At 44.2% G+C, this 25,067-nt stretch overlaps 1 protein-coding gene across 4 annotated transcripts in view; it reads right to left on the reverse strand.

The window, feature by feature from the left end:
- Nucleotides 1-25,067, reverse strand: part of LOC137327359 (E3 ubiquitin-protein ligase DZIP3-like) — a 124,821-nt gene that overhangs the window by 21,877 nt on the left and 77,877 nt on the right. For 3 of the 4 annotated variants that reach the window (XM_067993069.1, XM_067993068.1, XM_067993071.1), the window contains exons 17-22: nucleotides 13,932-14,000; nucleotides 9,571-9,667; nucleotides 7,903-8,006; nucleotides 6,919-7,009; nucleotides 4,610-4,717; nucleotides 3,230-3,360 (exon numbers count right to left, since the gene is read on the reverse strand). In XM_067993069.1, coding sequence (XP_067849170.1) covers nucleotides 3,230-3,360; nucleotides 4,610-4,717; nucleotides 6,919-7,009; nucleotides 7,903-8,006; nucleotides 9,571-9,667; nucleotides 13,932-14,000 — 600 coding nt within the window. The remainder of the gene's footprint in view (nucleotides 1-3,229; nucleotides 3,361-4,609; nucleotides 4,718-6,918; nucleotides 7,010-7,902; nucleotides 8,007-9,570; nucleotides 9,668-13,931; nucleotides 14,001-25,067) is intronic. The other variant, XM_067993072.1, reaches the window with a different exon arrangement.

Below are 25,067 nucleotides of genomic sequence, written 5' to 3' on the forward strand. Positions count from 1 at the left end.
CTCTGTCAAGAGGGAACGTGGCGAATCTATTTGAGTGCGTATGGAGCCTCTGTGACTTCCCTTATACAGCAGTGCACTGCAAACTGCGAGATGTTGCTTACACAAGAGCATAAGAAATGGGAGCAGCAGTAGGCCATACGTCCCCTCGAGCCTGCTCTGCCATTCTATAAGATCATGGCTAATCTTCTACCTCAAGTCCACTTTTCTGATTTACCCCCATATCCCTTGATTCCCTTAGTATCCAAATATCCATCGATCTCAGTCTTGAATATACTCAACAACTGAGCATCTACAGCCCTCTGGGGTAGAGAATTCCGAAGATTCACAACCCTCTGAGTGAAGACATTTTTCCTCATCTCGGTCCTAAATGGCCAACCTCTTATCTTGAGACTATGACCTCTAGTTCTAGGCTCTCCAGCCAGGGGAAAACAGCATCTCAGCACCTACCCTGTCAAGCCCTCTTAAGAATTTTATACGTTTTACCTCCCATTATTCTAAATTCCAGGGCGTATAGGCCCAGTCTACTCAATCTCTCCTCATAGAACAACCCTCTCATCTCAGGAATCAATCCAGTGAACCTTCATTGCACCCCAAGAAGGCAAGTACATCCTTCCTTAGGTAAAGTGACCAAAACTGTACACAGTGCTTATATGTCCAGTAGCAGCCTGAAAGGAGCCAGAGCCGTAAAAACTAAATGCCACGGTTACCTTGACAGCCACTGGCAATGCTGTTCTTGCCCTGCTCTGAGGCTGCAGTTGTGGCTGCAGCAGTTGCCAATTCTCAGTTATGACCTCTTTCGCGAACCGCAGCCGTCAGTTACACTGGTCATCGCTGAAGCTGAAGTAAGTGAATTGGTCTCTGAAGGCAGTCGTTGGATATGGCCTCCTGCTGAGTGCCTTGCGCCTCCTCCTCTATCTTCTCGCAGCTTGTCCTGCTCTGCGTGGCCTCTCTGCATGCTCCCAGTAATGTTCAATTCCCAAATGCAGCCATAGAAGGCCACCCATGTCTGGCAGCAACCTTGTTCAGCACACTATTTTAAATGCAACTAATAGTACTGCATGACCAGCCAGACCACTCTCTATATAATAAAGCAACTTTCTCCAAGTATAGGAAACTTCCACAAACACCCACAATGTATCAACAACCAGAATAACTAATCCAGCAACTAATCTATAACTCCTACATGCTCCCTTTAAATAGTGCTGGTGGGGGGGGGTCCTTCATGCCCTTTAACTCCTGTTCAGCTGTGGGACGGTCGGACAGTGCGTTGGCTGTAGCGGGGAGTTCCAAAATGGCAGCAGCTGCTTCAAATCAGCATTGCACACTGAATAACGTCATAATCTCCCTACTTTACATGCTGCTGGTGTTCATTAGGTGCGCGTGCGCAAACGCCATTACCAAGATGTCATGCCGGAAGTGTGCGTGCCATCTCCGACACCATTTTCGGGGCTTAGGAGTCCGCGTGGTACCTACACAACGGGCACTACGCGGCCCAATTTAGCCCCCATAGAGTATTAGGATGTATTGTTAGGATAATACAATACAAAACAAAAAGCACTGTACTGTTCTTATACGAGACCTTAGTTAGGCCTCATCTAGAATACTATGTCCAGTATTGGTCCCCTCACATGGTAGGTGATATAGAGGCCCAGAAAAAGGTTCAGAGGAAAGCCACCAGACTGATACCCAGCTTAAAGGCTTGTAGTTACCACGACTGGCTTAGGGAGCTAGGTCTCTTTACATTAGAAAAGTGTCGACTGCGTGGAGATTTGATTGAGGTCTAAAATAATGAAGGGATAAGACTCCGTCCATATGGATAATTTGAATTAGATAGGTAATGGAGGACTTAGGGACATGCATATATGTTACGTAAGCATAGAATTAAGTTAAATATCAAAAGATTTTTCTTTTCACAGAGAGTTATCGACCTCTGGAACAAGTTGCTGGCCAGTGCAGAGTACAGATTCACTGCAAGGGCTCAAAAAGAAACTGGCTGGACGAGTTCTTAATTACGGCCGATATTGCAGCTCACAAAAGATAGGTGAGGCATTGGGCAATGTATCTCATGGCCACTGATCTGGAACTTGTTTTGATTGCCACTTTCGTACATGAGTATCTTAGATTTTATTTGATAATGGCTCATTTCTAAATGATGTGAGACAATGACGACAAAATGCCAAATACAAAATTTAATAGCACAATTTCATCATTTCATAAGATCAATTTTAAAAGGTATTGAGATTTTGATATATGAAGTCAGGTTTCTTAGTTACGATGATGGTAAGAAAAAACAAAGTGACACTGGCTTCATTTGGATGCTGTCCTACCATGCACAATTCAGGGAAGAAGTTAGGATTTAATGATAATTGAATTAATATCAAATTTATTGTGACTGAAAGGAAATAAAATGCTGATGGGGGCCATTTTGGATTCTAAGAGTTTAGAAAGGAAGATTTCATTTTTTGCTCTCTTTTCTCATCAGTCTTCTCTCCTCCCTATCTGGAATTGATAACTTCTTATTGGGTTATAGCACCATGAGTGCGTTCCAATACATCATCTGTTGCCAGATTATTTTATAACAGGGGGCATCATAGTGGAGACAAATTCTGTTCTTACTAATTGCCCCACACACTCAATTCTAGGAAGGGTCATCGGATAGCAATTGTGAATGGAACCCTGGTCTGTTTTCCCCTCCTTAATCCGGGAGCTTTGAAGACAATTATAGAACCCCTACCACTTCCTGAACTGAGATCTCCAAACTAAGTACAGAATGGCAATGGAACAACCGATTGTTGTGATCTAAATGGTTTACCTACTCATTGGATAATCTCACTGAGCCATTGGGGGGAGTCTTCAAAGTACATTTAAGATGTGATGATTGACGGAATAGTTTTGAAATCACCAGTGCTGCTGGCAGCTGTGTAGATTTCATTCAATTATATCCGGATCAAGATTCTGATAACTGATGAAACAGTAGCCAAAAGAAAGTCAAATTGGAACAAACAGCACATCTTGCAGTTTATCAGATGATATTCTATTCTGGAAGAAAGTGAGATTTCAATGATAGGAAGTTGATGATAATCAGCTGTACCATTTCAAATTTACTGGAATCATTGGCCCACAGGGGATGCTCTTATGCTATAATCAATATGTATGCTCAACGGTAATGAGATTGACTCCATTAAGACATCAGTACCAAATATAAACTTGGAATTGGTTTAATACCTACCTGTTTCTATACCCTTGTAACAGGCTGGATGTTGCAGTGGCTGTGGTAGCAGCAGTTGTGGTAGCAGCATGCATTTGTAAAGAATGCTGGGACCCTGGTAAATACTGAGAGCTTGCTTTCCTCCCAGATTTCTACAAACAGAAGTTAAATATAACACACAGATAAGCTTGTAGGTAAATGTGGAATATTTTCAATGTTAGAACTCTCTCTCCAGATCCCCTCTCAACAATGCCTTTATCAACTGGTATTCACGATCAAGATCTTGACTATCAGTTGATAAATGCAGTGTTATAGCTGAGCCATACAGATGAGAAGATCCCTAGTTCAATTCCTGGTCTGTTCTCATATTAGCTGTTCTCAGCATTACTAACAGTGGGGCACTACAATGGGCCTTAACTTCCCTGGACTAAATAGAAGAAAAATGTCAAAGTGCTTCCATTTCTGATGTGGATATTTGGGAGAGAATGTTGAATTTTGAATAACTGATGTCCCCCAGGTTTCAATAGCCTGCCAATAATCAAACATGAAGATGGCCAGTTGGCTAAGTTACCAACGGGCTGTCAGCCATCCAGGCAACCATATCTCAGCACAAGTCAGCACCTTTAAGAAAGGGAAGCAAGCTGGAAGTAGCCTCTATAAGGATCCTGATTACATGGTTTTCGAGTTCTCTCCTAATCCAATTGCATTTCACTCTTCTCTTGCTATGATGAAGCTCTCCAAAAAAGTGATAGGATTTCAAAAATTGTGGCCATCACTAAGAATACTGTACCTGAAACATAGTCAATTGATTTTATGCAGATTCTTTTTATCCAATGAACACTAATCAGAACTATCTCACTTAAAATACACATTTACACCCATCAAACCAGCCATGTCAAGGACCAACGCTCACTTTTTGTGGTATTGATTTAGAAAGTGCACTCAAATCTTTCATTTGAACTAAGTAAATATCCACTTCTCCAAAAGTGGAGGCCACAATTAAAATGAACATTCCAGAATAGTTCTTGTATATTACTAACATTCCAGTGGATTCATTTCAACCAAACTTGTACCAAATATAATGAAAAAAAACAAACATAGATGGTGTAGATATCTGGTTATATTAAATTCAAGACAAACTTTGGACTGGTTTAATGTGAGTCCACATTATTTTAACAGAAATGTTAAACAAAAGTCTATGACTATTTTTTCTTCCTGTTTCTTGAGTTAAATAGAAATTCCAACATTTCCTTCTATCTCCTCCTTTCATGTTTTCCTGTTCTCCATGTGCCCAACTTGTTTCAGCTTGCTGCATCCTTCTAATTTTTTTCATTATAACTGCAATGGAATCAAGTATTCACTTATCCGGACTCTAACGCACAGAGAAAATAGTCTACTTACCAGAACATGCAAAGCGAGAGGGTACGGTGGTTCAGGATTTCTGAGTACAGGAAGATTACTCAGTTTGGTTCCATTTTTGATCAGATAGATATGATTACTGAACTCTTTCTAAACAGTAAAGAAAAAAAGTTTCCAGTTAGTAATCACTTAGTATCAATTTCACTATTGTAAACAAATTTTATTCAAAATATAGATCATCACGAATGCCCTGATGGTTCAGTGAATATCTGCACTGCTTAGTGTGGTACTGAGTCTTACAGGCCAGGAAGGTTTCAAGTCTGATCCTGGTTTGTGTTGAGTTAACTAACTGATCTCAGTTGGTGTAGTGATAGGGGTACTAGAATTAGTTCTATTGTCCCTGAGATAGGAAGAATAAAAATAAACCAGGGGTCCCTCCTCTTGATCACTACCAAGTAAACCCTGCTGGTAAGTGGATGGATCTGGACGTCAGGATTAGGCTCGGCTCTGGTGCGCTGCATGACCAAGTAGCTTGTAGTACTCACTGCCTGGGCTCATAACTGAGGAAGGGTCTCTTGAGCAAGGTACCAGAAGGTACCCATTACCTGTGGAACCATATTCTAAGCCATGTGTCACCACCTTCAGGAAAGGAAGGGAGAAAAAACAAACAAAAAAGGGGCATCCCTTTCAAAGAGACAATCTTTTAGATTTTTGCCAATTCAAAACTGAAGTCTGAAAATTCTGTCGACTAGGATTAAATATTCTAGTAGGGCAATCAGAAGGCTTCTTGTGTGGAACATTTGTTAAAAATATATAAAATTAGATATTTCCAGTCTCCCCACACTATTATTTCAGTTTATCTATCCTCCTCTGGGTTTCCTTACAAAGTTCAGCAAATGCTTCATATTAATCCAGTAAGTGAAAAACCATTAAATCCTGTGGCTGTAAAGATCACAGAACTTTAAGACTGTTTTGGTAATACTTCTGCATCGGAATAAAAAGGTTTATAATGGATTACATTTATTCAGAAAATACAGCAAATGCTTAGTGATTTTAAACATTTTTCAAATATACACTATTCAGTATAGAGCGGGACAACAACTTTCATGTGTTACACCAAGTTATATTTTACTGATTAACGCAACAAAAGTGGTCAAAAGGCTACTGGATATCGATTTGTTGATCTTACAGTACGATTAGCAAGTGAAATTTGTCAAGAGACCTTATCTGAGACAGCACCGAAGAACCATAGGACTAGCTCTACTTGTGTCCATTTCCGAAGCCACCCTCTGGCTCACCAATCTGGAGTTGGTTATTTGAATGTTACTAACCACGTCTCTTGCCATATGATATAAATTCAATATGTATGTACGGTTTTTGGAATCAATAAAGAAGATGAACACTTAAAAAAAAATTCAGACAATGGAAATGGGGATAGCTTGAATTTAAATCAGAGGAAAGACTTGTTCATCTTTAGTGTGAGAATTACTTATACTCACAGTTTAATTGCATCAGAAATTCCATCATATCTTTGAGATGTTAAATGCTTGAAAAGGCTTACCAGACATTTTAGGATTGTTCTTGGAACCAAGCTATTCGATATACAGTCCAAAAGAAAAAAAAACACAAGGAAATAGCTGGTGTTCACAGTCTATCTGTCTGGATGGGAAAATAGATAACTTGTTTGCATGTCTAATGGCAAGGGATTTCTTTGATCGGAGCTGTTCTTCAATAGAAACTGACCTTATCTTCAAAGAGAGCCACAAATACATCTCAACTATACTCTTCATAGAATCATTGAGAACCAAAGGAGGCCATTAGTTCCATTGTGCCTGTGCTAGCTCTTTGAAGGAGCTATCCAATTAGTCCCACTCCCCTATTCTTTCCCCATAGCTGTGCAAATTTTTGGTAATGCCCAATTTTCCCCCAAGTGGAAGGGCTCCATGGAGCAAAAGTGCCCACATTATGTTCCTCAAAGACGCAGTTAAATGATTTTGAGAACAGTGTGATGTTTAGCACCTTTTGGAATTGGAAAGGCTAACTGTCAGTCCTGTGGTACATTGCTCCCTTTCAAGGCATGTATAAGGTTGGGATTTAGATCGTAAGAGATGTGAGTACGCTTATGCAACTTGTTTTTGGCTCAAATTATGACAAGGATACCACAGCAACACACAAATCAAAGCTTTTCATAAAAGGGACAAGCCATCAAAATAAGGATGAAATTTATAGGTATGCATAAACGGCACAATGAATAGACTCAAATTATTAATTTAGTTCAGAGCTCATCACAAAATTATAACACAATACTCTTAAAAACAAAAAAGGAAATTAGAATTTAGAGAAGTACATACCTTGGTGTATTCAATTTTGCTTCTGAGACCAGCGGCAACAGCTTCCCACTTGTTCATAGCAGCCTGGATCTGTGATGGGTCAGCAATCTGCCTGCAATTTAAGGGTAGTACACATATGTACAAAGTAAGAATCTCGGCCTAGAATTTCAATGACGCCCTCCCATATTTCAAGCCTCTCTCATCAAACATCTCACGTCAAAAGTGCGCTGCCCGCCATATTGGCAAAGGTAGAAAAAGAGGCGTACAGGGCCTTTGCCTGAAACAGGCGTTAGGTACTTTGCATTTGCAAATATGGGGTCTAACGCCTGTTTGAGGCTCCCTTTGCAAAACTGGGCAGCCCTGGGTTACGTTAAGGAAAACGTGGAAAATGGGTCCGCTGCAGTGCCTAAGGTAGTTGCCGGTCCCCGCCTGGCCCCATCCCGATCGCTTCTCCCCTCTTCCCCCCCCATCGCTTCTCCCCTCCACTCTTCCAGGACCTACCTGAGGGCCGTTACTAGAACGCAGTGGCCCGAAATTGAAATCTTCTTCACCAGCGAGTTGCCTGGGGATGCCCAGCAGGCATCTGCAGCTCGCTGGACTCATGTAAATGAGGCCCGAGGCCCATATCGGGTGTGCCTCAGGCCTACCTGTTGCAGTGCAGGGACCGTTCCCTGTGAACAGTTTGCACCATCTCTCATCATTGATGTAACTAGTTATTTTGTTAATTGTTTCAAACTGAATTCATAACATTTAAATAACAATGCTGTACAGATTTTATAGCCAAGGAATAGTCTCCTAGAACCAAAAATGAAATGTTATTCCTGAGCAGCCAAAGCTAAACAATTAGTATGACTGTCAGGAATTTGGGAAGTTACGTTACAGGCTCCCATTTGTCAGTTTGATAAGAGAGGATTAATGGGGCATAGGATTCATTCTGTTCATATGTAATAATCAGTCTATAGTAAACAACTTGCAGTAGAATTAATTAAAACCAAACAAATATACCCCTTCATCTTATCCCTTAACATGCTTAGCTGATTTTCGGTCTCCAACATGGCACTCTCCAGGTTACTGAGTAAGAAATCTCTGCGCATCTCCAGCAAAAGACCCTGCCACAGAAACATAATCTCTTCAGTCTTCTAGACTTAGTTCAAGTCTAGTTTTATAAAGAACATAATTACAAATCATAGTTAGGCAGGGAATCAAGGCGACATTACTTGCTCTAATAAATATTAAAATTAATCTGGTAAACATTTCCATAAAATAAAAGGCTCGGTTCATGATGATTTAAAAAAGGTTTCTGTTGATTAACATTCAGAATGTAAAACCAGCCTGTCTAGTAACAGGAAAGTACTAAGTGCACTAAGATATTACAATAAATGTAATAATTCATGGTTTCAGCAGTAGAATTATATTTGCACAAAGATTAAGTTGTTGTTTACTGTAAAATAGCAAACTCTATGTGTCAGCTGCCATCTTTTCAATTTGTAAATCAGCTCATGTCCTGAATGTGCATCAACAGCAATTACTTACATTTCTAATGAGACAGAACCATAAGGTCAATCCACCAAGTAAACAGCATTATCAAACTGTAATGTTCTACAAATATTCATGACTACAGACATGAAGATGATTTGCAAAGGGAATGGATACCAGAATTATAATCTGAAATTCAAATAAACAAGCATATAAGGAATATGTGTGTTTATTATGGTATTCTTTAATTTGTTTTGAATAATAATGGCAAGTTGTTTCTCTCACCCCCAAAAAAGGATCTAGCATATGGCATACTTGTCAGAACTAAAATGGTTGACTCCTTTCTAACCAGCTTTCCATTTTGGGGCACAAGTGAAGACATAATCTCAACCATGAGCTCCTATCTAAGGGCAGTAATCACATAGGGTACAGGCTACCCTCCTTTACTATGACCATATTTCATGCACTGGCCTGACCATTGAGTTTCACCATTCTATTTGACTGCTGGAGCTCCACAGCCAAGCCCTATATTCAACATGTAGACTTTTCAACAGTAAATGATACTGATCAGGAATGGGAGCTTTGATTAATATTTTTCCTCTTCTCAGTCCTTAGGAATGCTGAATCCAACTGTTACATTTCCACCACCACCCTGGCAATCTCAGCACAGATCAGGGATCACACCTAGGAACCTTTTAATCTGTATGGATCAGTGCCATCCAACTGATGTTACACCCATTGAGCCACTGGACGAACTCTAAGGATACTACTTCTACATATATGAAGGCGTACTTTTCCATACACCAAAAAAACCTGACCCCTTTTCTTACCATGTTTTGGAACAATGCAAAGCAATTAAATTTTGTTGCATGCAATAGAATGCAAAAGAAAAGCTGCCCATAAACATAACTATATTCATGTAAAAGCTAAGAAATTGTTCATAATGCTCAACAAATTCAGAAACAAATGGTAGCTAATTTCTATCAACTGCCACATAATTCTAGATTAAAAGAATGTCAAATTTCAAGATATGAAAACAAAAGTTGTGTTTAAAACCACAATACTACATCATCTGATCTTCTGTTGACATACTTGACTAAGTTGAAATGGGGACTGATGCATCACTAAAAATTTATATGTGAGTATCAATATGTAGCCATCAACAAATCTGTGTAAGCCTGACCAGTGACTTCTCACCTCCTGACTGATTGCTTTTCTTATATTCTCTATTTCAGTTTGTTGTGCATTTGCAAGCTCTTCATCCAGCTGTAGCTTTTCATGGCACCACTGTTCTCTGTAAAAATGTCAAGAGTACTTAGTGCTGCATGCATGCTGCAAAGCTGTAAGTGGATCATTGAATAAAACTAAATGCAGGTAAGTGAAGTTCTGCACTTGTCAAACGCAGATGCCACAAGGGACATGACAGGTTAAACAGATCTATCGTACTACAGTGTAACAGTTTCCCTATCTTGTTATTTATTTAAAAGCTCTTTGTGCAGTCCAAAGATCAGTCTGCCATTAAGCTATATTGAAGTTTCATCCATGATAGTAACTTAATTTACACACAACCAGACAGATATGAAGCTGCATGGACTCCACTGGAAAACAGTAATATAAAGTGATATATTTAGATTATCCTTGAAATGTATTTTTAAAAAAAAGTGAAATGATTAAACTTACATATGTTTTAATAGTAAACAATCTCTTTTGATGCCTATCAATTGTGCAGCAACTCATACAATCACCTCTATTAATATCCTTAGGAAAACAGGTACCAGAGGGTCAATTTTTTAAGTGGAGTTTAAAAGATATGAATTTTATACCATCATAATCTGTCACTGGTTAGAAATACAACGGTAAATTGGTCAGGTGACAGGAATTTCGACAGTACTGCGAATCAGGCTCTGTGCCTGATTCTTTGATCTGCGCACCCAGCAAGCAAGGTTCTGTGCTGGGGGCGTTGATGTAAAAAAATTAACTGAATATAGTGCACATAGTATTATAATTCCTGATCATTCATTGCCAAAGGTCAAAAAAATCTAGTGCATTACCTCAACAGTGTTGGAATCTAAGGATGGAGGGAAAGTTTGAGGGGAATTATTTGTTCGAAGTACTCCAATGCGCACATACATTTTATTTTATTGGAAATGCATGCTCCTTACTATTTAAAAATGTCAAGTTTCCCATCTGCCATGTTGGATCTCCTTCTCTCCAGTCCTCTCTAATAATGTCACTGATAGGAAGGAACCACTTATGTTTCAGGAAGCTCAATTCATTTTAACGGGGGCTGCAATTCAGATCAGTCTGGTCGCCTGTACAAAGCTGCTTGATTCTGGCAAAACAAGCTATTGGTTGGGTACACTGCGTACTTAGCCGGTAGCATGGGTATTTCTAATTATATTTGCATAGACACTGGGGAAACACTTTGAACAGTTTCTATCTATTTTAGGATTTACATTATAGTTTATTTACACTTTTGTTATTTCTAGTTGGACACGTCTCCTATCAGATAGACTTCATGCCATCTATTGCTCTGAAACTGCAGATCAATGATACTGCATATCTCTGTTATTTCAGGAGTAGGCTTTAAAGTCTTTTTCACGAGTGACAATTAGTTATACATAGTATTGCTGATGAAATATTCCGTTTATTATTTTGAGACTGTTAGCCTAGAGCAGGGACGGACCAATTTGTGACTTTCTGTAACCTCCTCCAACCCTAAGATCTCTGCGCTCCTCCAATTCTTGCCTCTTGCGCATCCCCGACTTTCATCGTTCCACCATTGACAGCAATGCCTTCAGCTGCCTAGACCCATAACTCTGGAATTCCCTCCCTAAATCTCTCTCGTCCTTTAAGTCGCTCCTTAAAACCTACCTCTTTTACCAAGCTTTTGGTCACTTGTCCTAATATCTCATGTGGCTCGGTGTCAAATTTTGTTTGACAGCGGTCCTATGAAGCGCCTTGAGACGTTTTACTATGTTAAAGGCACTATACAAATGTGAGTAGTAGTAGTAGTAGTAGTAGTTGTTGCGAGCTGCATGCAGCTCATCTGTGGCTAAAATGCTGCTCTCTGAATCTTTTATTTAGATGCCTTGCCCAAGGACAATTTCATTGCGAGGAATGGAGAATAACAAAGGACGCAATCAGCCACCACAAAACAGGCAGTCTTCCTTCCATTCTGACCCAGCCAATCTAAATGCTTTGAATTCACTGTAATATTTACTGCTGGGTGTGCAATAGGAACTATTGCCCTTCTCAGCTATGTTGCAACACTAATGAAGATAGAGATCTTAAATTTGGATTTCACTTCTCTGAAAAATAAAGCCTTCATTCTTTTTATGATGAATGTATATATTTTTTGGAAATAGACTTTGTTTGCTTCTTAACGAACCTTCCACCCCTCCTCACTCCCCTCCCCCACCTAATTTATGTTCCTTCTTTCTTTTCTGACACTTGGGGCTCGAATTTAGCAGGCCTGCGGGTTCCCAGCGGGTGGTCCTCCGGGAGCGTGGTCAACACGCTCGGCGAAATTAGTGGGTTGCCCGCGCGATCGCAGCAGGCAACACACTAATAGGAATCAATTACCTGCTCCTCCGGGGTCCACGCTGCTGGTCTGCGCGTCGGGCGGGCTGCGCATGCGCAGTACGATCTGTCAGCTGGAGGCTCTCTAGTTAAAGGGGCAGTCCTCCACTGACAGATGCTGCAACCAATGGAACAAATTGCAGCATGGAGCAGCCCAGGGGGAAGGCTGCTCCCAGTTTAATGATGCCTCACCCCAGGTATCATCAGATGGGGTGAGGAGGAGGGGGAGGACACAGATCTTCCCCCCGGCGGGCGGGAGGAAGCGGCCTGCCTCTGCCACCAAGAAGGCCTGGCTCGAGGTGGCAGAGGGGGTCACCTGCGCCACCAACATATCGCCCACCTGCATACAGTGCAGGAGGCGCTGCAATGACCGCAGTAGGTCAGCCACAGTGAGAACACAAAGTCTTTCCCCTACACTCCGTCTGCCACAACACTGCCCCCATCCCACATCTCCTTCGGCACCGCCAACACTACTCTGTCACATCACCCTTCATACCCACTCAAACCCCATCCTCATCTTACCTCCACCTACTCACCTCGCCAGTACTCATCCTGCCACTAACACGCAACCCAATCCTCATATAATCTCATTGCTCCATCCCATACTCACCCTCTCGTGCATCTCCCTCACGGCCAGCCTCACTCAACCTGCCACCACCTGTGCTGCAGCCACAGGGCATGCATCACATATGTGCAGTAGGCAGCGTAAGGCAAACGTGTCGTGAGCATGAAGGGGGTGCACAAGGGTGTCTGAGGGTTTGTCCTGGGTGTTACCTATATTGAATTTCAGAGCAACAAACAGCACACATTATATTGACACCACCACCGCCATGTCTCCGCGAATCCTGTCCGTTGTGTCCAATAATGCCCGCTCCTGAGTATCACTATGAGGACCCACCACTGATGCCACCCATCGTGTTACTGCAGAGTAGGTGCAGGTGTATCTGCAGGGCTCTTCCGCGCAGACGACTGAGAGACATCGGCGGTGTAGCCGGCTACACCCTGGAAGGATGCGGAGGAGAAGTTGTGGAGGGCAGTGGTGACTTTGACAGCGACAGGTAAGCAGTTGGTGCTGGGGCCAGCCAGGAGCAGCTCGGCATGAAAGAGCCTGCAGATCTCCACGACTACATGTCGAGCGAATCTGCGCCTCCCTGTGCACTGCTGCTCGGAGAGGTCCGGGGAGCTGTGCCTCGGTCTGTGGACCCTGTGGCGAGGGTAGTGCCCTCTGCGATGCGTCTCTCCCTGCGGTAGCCCTCCCTCCTGCTGTGCAGGTGGGCGTGCAACAACACCGTGTTGGGGGGCTCCACATCTCTGCGGCGGACGGCGTGGACTGCGAGGTTGCTGGGGCTGGTCATGCTGTTCGTCCTCCGAGGGTGTCCACGCACCACCCATCTGGCAGGTGTTGGTCTGAGGGGTTGTGCAGGGTAGGTGGGTGGTTCCTCGGACTGGGGCTGCGGTTTCGTGTCGGTCTGTCCTCTGGCTTGGCGGGGGGTGGTGGGGGGCAGGGGTTGCCCTATGTGACGCGGTGGCCTCCTGCGTGGGTGAGGGCTCTCCCCCGTGGAGTGCACCTTGGCACCTGCCACAGGCTGCTGGCTGCAACACGCCTGGTTGGAGAGAGACTGTTTCCCCCAGTGTGTGAAACTCACTGCCTTAAACCTAAAATCCCACACTTCCTCTTTTGACAGCTGCTTCAGCTCATTAACTGACCTCAACAAGCAAGGTAAGTACACTCAAGTGGAACCCCGCTGGCTTTAATTGCCTGCGGGATTCCCACCAGCGGGGCTTGCGCGCGCAGCCCTGCACGTCAGCGAAAATCGAGCCCTTGAACTTTGAAAGGTCAACCAACCTAGTCTAGAGTTTAAATTTACTCCAGATTATTGCATAAACTCAGGCACTTTTAATTTCACTGCAGTAGAATTATCAACAATACTTGAAAATTAAATGCATTACATTAGGTTATAAACGACAGTACTTACTGTTCATTTTGCAATTTCTTTTTTAGCATCTCAATTTCCTCATTCTGGTCATTAATTGACTTTACAGATCTTAAAAAAAAGAAAAAGTATATAAGTCTCCATGAAGACCATTTGAGAATTCCAAAGTATCTATAATCTTAATATATTTAACAGTCTTGTGCCTAGTGCACGTGTCGTGTCATGTCTTTCAAAGACATCACACCTGAAAGTGTCACACTTCGGTTCATCACACGTCCATAGGACAAGCATTAGTGACTGGATGAAATAAAGAATTATCTATTAAAATACCAATCAAATATCCGAATAACTAAAGGTGAATCAATCAAAAGTAATTCCATTCAATCAGTAAGCACCAGTGATTAGTGAGAAAGCAAAGGAAAATCAAATCACAATCAAATTGTTCAATTCTTTGACAGCTACCAATCCCAAGTGAATTGCTATAAAAATGCAATGTTGGTTTAAGTCATCATCTTGAATTTTGCCTTCAGCTAAAAATTTAACTGCAGAAGTAACACTTAGGGGGTTAAAATCGATACGGCCCGATACCAGACGCGAGATTCATGCTGCATCCTCGTTACCATGATTCCCATGCGCAGCCAGCCCTACCTGTGCCCTTGAGTGGCACCAGCAAGAGGCCCCATATGGAGCATAGCCAGCACTAGGTAAAGGCAGCCTGCACCTCTTACAGGGGAGGTGCACTGTCAATGGAAGCAGTGCAGGATGACAGGCAGAATAGCTGGAGCGGCAAGAGAACATGCCCCATGGTTCTCCAACAGTGCACTAGAGGCCTTAGTGGAGGGAGTGCAGGAATGGAGAGCCGTTCTGTATCCTCAGAGTGGCAGGAGACCCTTCAGACACCAGTTGCAGAGGAAGTGGCTGTGGAGGTGAACGGCAGGAGCACAGCACCATGCCCGCGGATACAGTGCCGAGAAAAGTTCAATGATTTGACACGAGTGGTCAAGGTGAGTGAATGCAAGAATCGAGTGGCACATCCTACCAACTGCAGCACTGCTCCATGCATGACACCCCCCCTCACGCACCCACCAACAAACGCTGCCCATCCGTACGCAACGCTGCATTTCGGATGCTGTGTCTACCCCTCACATAGTAGCACACTTGCAATCCACACACTGCCAGCTATTCGACCATGACAAGCACATCACCCAAACACATTGCAGGATACTCATGAAAAAACTTCGCTCTGTCTTGCAGGGAGAAGGTGGTGCATAACAGCCGGCAGTCCGAAAGACCCGAAGGAGGACAGGCACGCCTATACGTCCTCACCCCCCTGGAGGAGATGGTGCTGCGAATCATTGGGCGGAATGTCGCTGCGGCCGTGGCCATTGGCTGCGCTGGAGGTCTCTGCATACCTAATCCTCCTTCTCGTTTCCCACATCTCCCTCATCCCACAATCTTTTCTGACGCATGTACTGCAGATGGTGTCAGCACGCACACCTTACTCGCTCCTATCTCCGCTCCACAACTCAACCCGTCTCCCTTTGTCATTGCAGGTACCCAAGAACTGGAGCCAGCGAGGTGGAGGAGGGGGACACTGACACTGAAGCTGCACCATCACTCGATCTGACACTCACACCCACCAGCTCAGATACTGACACTATGCATCCTTTAGAGGGTAGGTTAGGGGAGGGATCTGCACACGAGATACCAGGCACAAGTGCACTGGAGTTGGGGCGGGGGGAACCGATACCACAGGTGCTGGCTCGCCGGGGGTGGGGGGAAGGTCGCACAATGCTTCTGCTGCTGAGGAGTCAGATGATGACTTCGATGGGCCAGGCTACAGAAGATGGCTGATGGACGTACACCACCAAATGCTTGGTGCACTGGAAAGCCTGCGCACAATGTCAAGGGGCATGGAGGAGTCCACCTCAAACTTGGCACAGGGCTTTGTGCAGAGCTTGGAGCCCATCCTTTCTTACATGGAACGGGTGGTCAGGTCCATCAGCACATCTGTGGAACCCAGACTGCTGCAATGGAAGCTCAGATTGCTGCTTTCGTGGCCTTGGGTACCGCTGTGGAATGGGGCTTCCAGGGCGTCACAGCACTCCAGCAATCCGTTCTCTGGCTGATCACCAGGAGTGCAGAGGCACCGCCCCGTGCGAGTGGCAATGGCGCCATGGCAGTCGAACCTGCAGTCCTCTCTCCGGATGACGGCATTCCTGCACCCATCCCTGCCACTCCACTAGTGCCCTTGCTGTTACCTGTCAGCCAGGCAGGCCAGATTGCTGCAGCCCAGGCTGAGGTGGTGCAGTCTGAAGCTGGGCCTCCTGGCCCAGAGCTGCTCGAGGTCGTCCTCCAAGGCCATCTGGACTTTCCTCAACTGAAGGCCAGCAGCCTTCCACCACCCATCCAGCCACTGGGGATGCACCTCGTGGGAGCACTAGGAAAGGCAGGCACACAAACGACAGGCACTGAGGGAACGCACAGGGTGAATAGTGTAATGTTTGATAGTTGAGTTAATGTGTTTTGTTGTCAATTTGGATTTGAAGTCACAGTTGGTGGTGGTTTTTATTTATGCGATGATCTGCGGGAGGAAGCAATGGGTAATCATATGGAGGGTGATTTGATGGTCACGTGGCCGATTTGATGGTCATTATAGGCGGTGAGTGTAGGACTGTTGGTGTCTTGGGAGGTGTCGCTGAGGTTAGTGATATCGTTCACAAATAAGGTGAGCATGCAGAACCCTGGCAGACAGGGCTGTGAACCTTGTTGCCTCCTTGCGTCTTTCTCCACTTCCTCCTCCGCCATTTCCTCCCAGTCCACCTCTGCTACTGGTTCAGGGTCTTGCCGGATAAGTGGTGGCAAGGGCGAAGTCGTGCAACATGCAGTATACCACGACGAATCTTGACACCCGCTCAATGGAGTACTGCAGGGCTCCACCAGAACAGTCCAGGCAACGGAAGCATTGCTTTATGAGGCCTACGATGTGCTCGATGGTGTTCCTTTTGGCCACATAGCTCTCGTTGTAGGCCTGCTCTGCACGTGTGCGTGCATACCTGTCCAGAGTCCTCAGTCACCTCATGAGGGGATAGTCCTCGTCACCCAGTAGTCAGCCTTTGACTTGCCGAGCCGGTGCAAGGATAATTGGGATGTTGGACTGCCGCATAATGAAGGCTTCGTGACTGCTGCCAGGGTAGCGGGCACTGACCTGCATGATGCGCTGCGTGTGGTCGCACACTAGCTGCACAGGGAGTGGAACCCCTTCCTGTTTATAAAAGTGGCTGAGTTGAGATGTGGAGCACGCATAGCTATACGTGTGCGATCAATGGTACCCTGCACCATGGAGAAGCCTGCAACGCGAGCAAACACTTGTGCTCGCTTGTTCTGCTCCTCTGTCAAGACGTAACGTGATTAACCTGTTGCGCAGCTCGTACAGTGACCTCCTTTATGCAGCAGTGCACTGCAAACTGTGAGATGTTGCACATATCGCCAGCAGAGGCCTGAAAGGACCCAGAGCCGTAAAAGTTCAGCGCCACGGTTACCTTGACAGCCACAGGCAATGCTGTCCTTGCCCTGCTCTGAGGCTGCAGTTGTGGCTGCAGCAGTTGACATATCTGTGTCACAATCTGTTTGTTGAATCGCAGCCGTTGGATGCACTGATCTTCGCTCATGTTGAAGTAACAGTATTATTCCCTGAAGGCCCTCATGGGATAGGGCCTCCTGCTCAGTGCCCTGCACCTCCTCCCTCTCCTCGCAGCTTGACCTGCTCTGCGGAGCCTCTCTGCATGCTCCCAGTCGTGTTCTATGCCCAGCGGGAGCCCGAGGAGGCCACCCATGGTTGCCAGGAATCTTGTTCAGCACAATGTTGTAAATGACACCAACGGTAATGCAGGACCTGCCAAACCACGCTTTATATACCACAGCAATTCTATCCAAGCGTAGGAAGCTTCAACAAACATGTACAATTGTACCAGCAGCCAGAAGCAATAATCCAGCCACTAAACTGCAATACCTGCATGATCCCTTTAAATAACACTAGTGGGGGTTCCACCAGGCCATCTAAGACATGTTCAGCTGTTTGTGGTTAAGAAAGTTCATTGGCTGGAGTGTTGAGTGCCAAAATGGTGTCTATTCCTTTAAATCAGCGTTGCGCACTGATCTAACGCATATTCTTCTTACTTTATAGGATGCCAGCGTTTGTTATCTGCACGTGCGCAAACGCCTTTACCAAAATGACGTCCGGCGCACGTCATGCTAGAAGCATGCGTACACATTCTGGATGCCATTTTGGGACCTTAGGAGGCCACATAGCACCTGAAAAACGGACGCTACACGACCGAATATCTAGCCCTTAGAATCCTAGAAGTTTACATCACAGAAGGAGGGCATTTTTCCCATCTTGCCTGTGCTGGCTCTTTGCTAGAACAATCAGAACTAATCCCAGTGTGCCATGTACTCAATTTCCCATTCAGTCATTGAACTGCTAGTGTATTTTTCTTTAGCTTTTAGAAATTGCTGCTGTTATTTTTTCAAAATTCTTTGGAAAAAGCTGAGTCAAATTTGAAAAACTTTATTCCAGTAAAGTTTATGTGAGTTATTTTTAAACAGAGAAGTTGTGTATTTTTTTTAAACAGAGAGGGTTTGTGTGAGAGAGGGTTGAATGAATGAGTGAAAGAAAGACAGACAGACTATTGTTGTAGCTTTTGTTTTATGTTCTATAAATTTCAGAAGGTGCATTAAGCTGAGTGAAAGATGGAGTGATTTCTTCATCGTAATTGAAGTTCATTTTTCAAAAAAAAAGTAGAATTTTGAAATGGTCTCTCATTATCACCTCCATCACCTGTATTATTTTGTCAGTTGGAACAGCCTCAGCCTCTAATTATTACCTGGGTTAGAAACTGTAAACATTCTAATAAAAGCTGTCAGAAACAGAGTATTTGGCTGGAACCATAAATTATTGGATTGAGTTCTTGGTAGGCTAGACTCTCTTCCAAGATCTAACTGTAAACAATTTTACAACACCAAGTTATAGTCCAGCAATTTTATTTTAAATTCACAAGCTTTCGGAGGCTTCCCCCTTCGTCAGGTGAACGATGTGAAAATGAAATCCTCGAAATGAAATCGCATTTATAATTCACAGAACAATGCTTGGTGAGTACAGACAGTTTTTTCAACTGCCCGTTGCCAAGGCAATCAGTGTGCAGACAGACAGGTGTTACCTGCCAGGTCTCACAGAATATACAAATCACCAAAAAAAAACAACAAACAAAAAAAAGAGATAGAGAGGTAGAAACATAGAAAAGACAGCAACTGACCCGTTATATTAAAAACAGATAACATTTGTTCGCTGGTGGGGTAACGTGTAGCGTGACATGAACCCAAGATCCCGGTTGAACACTACAGAACCAGGAACACTACAGACGGTTACCCACAGACCCGACCAAAGAACACACCCACCAGCTCAACAAACTGATCAAGACCTTCGATCCAGACCTTCAAAACATCCTACGCACTCTCATCCCACGTACTCCCCGCGTGGGAGACTTCTACTGCCTCCCAAAGATACACAAAGCCAACACACCCGGACGTCCTATCGTATCAGGCAACGGAACCCTGTGTGAGAACCTCTCTGGATACATCGAGGGCATCCTGAAACCCATCGTACAGGGAACCCCCAGCTTCTGTCGCGACACTACAGACTTCCTACAAAAACTCAGTACCCACGGACCAGTTGAACCAGGAACACTTCTCACCACGATGGACGTCTCGGCACTATACACCAGTATCCCCCACGATGACGGCATCGCTGCGACAGCATCAATACTCAACACCAACAACAGCCAATCTCCGGACGCCATCCTACAACTCATCCGCTTCATCCTGGATCACAATGTCTTCACCTTCGATAACCAGTTCTTTACCCAAACACACAGAACAGCCATGGGGACCAAATTCGCACCCCAATACGCCAACATTTTCATGCACAAGTTCGAGCAGGACTTCTTCACTGCACAAGACCTCCAACCAACACTATACACCAGATACATCGACGACATTTTCTTTCTATGGACCCACGGTGAGGAATCACTAAAGAGACTACACGATAACATCAACAAGTTCCATCCCACCATCAAGCTCACCATGGACTACTCCTCAGAATCAGTTTCTTTCTTGGACACACGAATCTCCATCAAAGACGGGCACCTCAGCACCTCACTCTACCGCAAGACCACGGACAACCTCACGATGCTCCACTTTTCCAGCTTCCACCCTAACCACGTCAAAGAGGCCATCCCCTATGGACAGGCCCTGCGAATACACAGGGTCTGCTCAGACGAGGAGGAACGCGATGGACACCTACAGACGCTGAAAGACGCCCTAGTAAGAACGGGATATGACGCTCGACTCATCGATCGACAGTTCCGACGGGCCACAGCAAAAAATCGCATAGACCTCCTCAGGAGACTAACACGGGACGCAACCAACAGAGTACCCTTTGTCGTCCAGTACTTCCCCGGAGCGGAGAAACTACGCCATGTTCTCCGCAGCCTTCAACATGTCATCAATGAGGACAAACACCTCGCTATGGCCATCCCCACACCTCCACTACTCGCCTTTAAACAGCCACCCAACCTCAAACAGACCATCGTTCGCAGCAAATTACCTAGCTTTCAAGAGAACAGCGTCCACGACACCACACAACCCTGCCACGGTAACCTCTGCAAGACATGCCAGATCATTGACACAGATACCACCATCACACGAGAGGACACCACCCACCAGGTGCATGGTTCATACTCCTGTGACTCGGCCAACGTTGTCTACCTCATACGTTGCAGGAAAGGATGCCCCAGAGCATGGTACATTGGCGAGACCATGCAGACGCTGTGACAACGGATGAACGGACACCGCGCAACAATCGCCAAACAGGAGGGTTCCCTCCCAGTCGGGGAACACTTCAGCAGTCATGGACATTCATCCACCGACCTTCGGGTAAGCGTACTCCAAGGCGGCCTTCGAGACACACGACAACGCAAAATCGTCGAGCAGAAATTGATAGCCAAGTTCCGCACCCATGAGGACGGCCTCAACCGGGATCTTGGGTTCATGTCACGCTACACGTTACCCCACCAGCGAACAAATGTTATCTGTTTTTAATATAACGGGTCAGTTGCTGTCTTTTCTATGTTTCTACCTCTCTATCTCTGTTTTTTTTTGTTTGTTGTTTTTTTTTTGGTGATTTGTATATTCTGTGAGACCTGGCAGGTAACACCTGTCTGTCTGCACACTGATTGCCTTGGCAACGGGCAGTTGAAAAAACTGTCTGTACTCACCAAGCATTGTTCTGTGAATTATAAATGCGATTTCATTTCGAGGATTTCATTTTCACATCGTTCACCTGACGAAGGGGGAAGCCTCCGAAAGCTTGTGAATTTAAAATAAAATTGCTGGACTATAACTTGGTGTTGTAAAATTGTTTACAATTGTCAACCCCAGTCCATCACCAGCATCTCCACATCAAGATCTAACTGAACTGACTTTACAGTATCCCTTTATCCTTTTTCTCCCTGTGTTCCTAGGAAGTAGGACTGCTATTCCTTCCCCAAACCTCTTCTCTGTTCAGGGATTCACCAACAGACTTGTCAACCAAACTCTTTTCTAAGAGTGTGTTCTAAGCAGACAAACCCCTTCTACTCTGAAGTAAGATAAGACTTAGTTATTTCCCCTGGTTGTTGTGGAAAACAGTAAGGATAGATGGCTCATTATCAATCCCCTTTGTCTCAGCCACTGTAAGGAGGGTTTTAAATCTGTGTGAAATCACTTAATTTTAAAACACAAGACTTAAACATAACTCATTCCCAAATCCTCTCTGTGGAAAATAGTCAAACTCCCACCTGCCCATATGACATTGTGATTTTTACTCCAATATACAGGCTCCACCGCAGTCTTACTAAACTTGATCAACAATTGAACACAATGTCACTTTACCATCCTCCCTTCATCACTTTACTAGACAAAATATCTATGCAGCTATATAGTACCAATCACAGACAAAACATCTATATTCTGCAGATACTAGATCAAAACAAGGTGGGCCATCTTCTGTGAGTAAACCTGGCTTTTAACTCCATATATAGTGTGACAGAAAGAAAAATCAGTATTATGATACATTGATAAAATTGCTTCATTTTTGTCACAGTCTCGTTTTCTACTGTCTTTTTAAATTCCCATCACCCATTATTTTGAAGTCCTTTTTTTTAAGTCTGGTTCCACACCCCATTTTTTTTTTAAGATTCCAATTGCCTGCCATTTTTTACTCTTACTATCTATCTATTGGAAGTCCTGCTCCCCATCGTCTATTTGTTGAAATCCTGCTACCCAGTCTATTTTAGAAGTCCTGATCCCTGCTGTCTATTTTCGAAGTCTTGTTCCTTGCTGTTTCAAAATTTGAATTAGTGGCTAATTCAAATTCCTTAGAGGAAAAACACATTTTGAATCATTAGTAGACTAATAGATTTTTCAGTATAGTATCATAAAAACCTTATGTTTGTATGCACTTTGTGTCTACAAAACCTCACTTCCCGTGGACACATTACTGTCACACTTTTGTGAGAAAATTTCCATTATCAATTCATACGTCAGCATTTATAATAGAAATGGCCTATGTAAACTATCAATAATAATATAAAGTCAAAGTGTTATATAAAATTAGGGACAGAATGTATGACTTTAAAATGGGGACTGACTTATATCTGTGCACCCTGGTCCAATTATCCCTGCCCTCTAACCTTTCTTCATTTGAAGACCAGACTTAATTTTGACTCCTCATGTGCAATGCTACGGAGGATTGGCTAATGTATTTAAAAGTTGATCTATGGTGGTGTTACTTATGGGCAGTCAGAAGATATAAAGAAAGAAGGAATTTGCATTTAAAGAGCTTTTTATGACCTCAGAATGTCACAAAGCACTTCACAACCAATTAATTACTTTTGAAGTGTAGTCACTGTTGGGAAATGAACTGTTTTATATGAAAGCAGATCTGCTGTGGCATTTCTTACAGCAAGTGAGATAATATGGTTTGTGGGAGGGGTTATGGGTTTGTAAGCATTTGAGAGAGATGGAGAGTAGTTAAGGGAGTTGAGTAAGTGAAGAGTTGTGGGCATAGTGAATAGTTGGGATGGAAAGCATTGAAGATCTGAGATGAGGGGGGTACTTGTTACTTGGGTGTAGTGTAGGGTAAGGGAAGATGACTAGTTGAAGGGGTAGGCAAATTTCACTCTGAAATCAGTCTGTGACAACTCCCAGAATCCAAGTTAAAACTGCCTCTCTTCTGACTCTAAAGTATGTCACATTTTGGAGTTGAGGCAGGGAGTGGTGACACAAAACACAGTAAGTTTTTTAAAATAATTAGAGTCATAGAGTTATACAGCACGGATAGAGGCCCTTCGGCCCATCGTGTCCGCGCTGGCCATCAAGCCCTGTCTACTCTAATCCCATATTCCAGCATTTGGTCCGTAGCCTTGTATGCTATGGCATTTCAAGTGCTCATCCAAATGCTTCTTGAATGTTGTGAGGGTTCCTGCCTCCACAACCCTTTCAGGCAGTGAGTTCCAGACTCCAACCTCGCTCTGGGTGAAAAAGTTCTTTCTCAAATCCCCTCTAAACCTCCCGCCTTTTACCTTGAATCTATGTCCCCTTGTTATAGAACCCTCAACGAAGGGAAAAAGCTCCTTAGTATCCATCCTATCTGTGCCCCTCATAATTTTGTACACCTCAATCATGTACCCCCTCAGCCTCCTCTGCTCCAAGGAAAACAAACCCAATCTTCCCAGTCTCTCTTCATAGCTGAAGCGCTCCAGCCCTGGTAACATCCTGGTGAATCTCCTCTGCACCCTCTCCAAAGCGATCACATCCTTCCTGTAGTGTGGCGACCAGAACTGCACACAGTACTCCAGCTGTGGCCTAACCAGTGTTTTAATACAGCTCCATCATAACCTCCTTGCTCTTATATTCTATGCCTCGGCTAATAAAGGCAAGTATCCCATATGCCTTCTTTACCACCTTATCTACCTGTTCCGCCGCCTTCAGGGATCTGTGAACTTGCACACCAAGATCCCTCTGACCCTCTGTCTTGCCTAGGGTCCTCCCATTCATTGTGTATTCCCTTGCCTTGTTAGTCCCTCCAAAGTGCATCACCTCGCACTTTTCCGGGTTAAATTCCATTTGCCACTGTTCCGCCCATCTGACCAACCCATCTATATCATCCTGCAGACTGAGGCTATCCTCCTCGCTATTTACCACCCTACCAATTTTTGTATCATCAGCGAACTTACTGATCATACCTTTTACATTCATATCCAAGTCATTAACGTAGACCACAAACAGCAAGGGACCCAGCACCGATCCCTGTGGTACCCCACTGGCCACAGGCTTCCAGTCACAAAAACAACCTTCGACCATCACCCTCTGCCTTCTGCCACTAAGCCAGTTTTGTATCCAAAGTGCCAAGGCACCCTGGATTCCATGGGCTCGTACCTCTTGACCAGTCTCCTGTGGGGGACTTTATCGAAGGCCTTACTGAAATCCATGTATACCACATCCACTGCGTTACCCTCATCCACACGCCTACTCACCCCCTCAAAAAATTCAATCAAATTAGTCAGACATGATCTTCCCTTGACAAAGCCATGTTGACTATCCCTGATTAATCCTGGCTTCTCCAAGTGGAGACTAATTTTGTCCTTTAGAATTTTTTCCAATAATTTTCCTACCACTGATGTTAGGCTCACTGGCCTGTAGTTCCCCGGTTTTTCCCTACTCCCCTTCTTGAATAATGGTACTACATTAGCGGTTCTCCAGTCCTCTGGCACATCCCCTGTGGCCAGAGAGGTTCTGAATATATGTGTTAGAGCCCCTGCAATCTCCTCCTTTGACTGCAAGACTGGCCATTCACTCAGTGTGCAGGGATTTGCTCTTTGTAAGGTGCACAATGGTGAATGAAAATACACTTCTAATTAAATAACAAAGTATGGAATAAGGAAGGGCCATTCAATCTATCAACCCTGTTCACTCTATTGTGAACAATTCCAAAAGGGCAAGAACAAAAAGATATTCTTCTGATGTTTGTTTAGTTATCCCCAAGTTGGACACTTTATGCATTGCTCCCACTTTATGCAG

Source organism: Heptranchias perlo, chromosome 11, assembly GCF_035084215.1.
Source record: "Heptranchias perlo isolate sHepPer1 chromosome 11, sHepPer1.hap1, whole genome shotgun sequence".
In the NCBI taxonomy this organism is placed as follows: Eukaryota; Metazoa; Chordata; class Chondrichthyes; order Hexanchiformes; family Hexanchidae; genus Heptranchias; species Heptranchias perlo.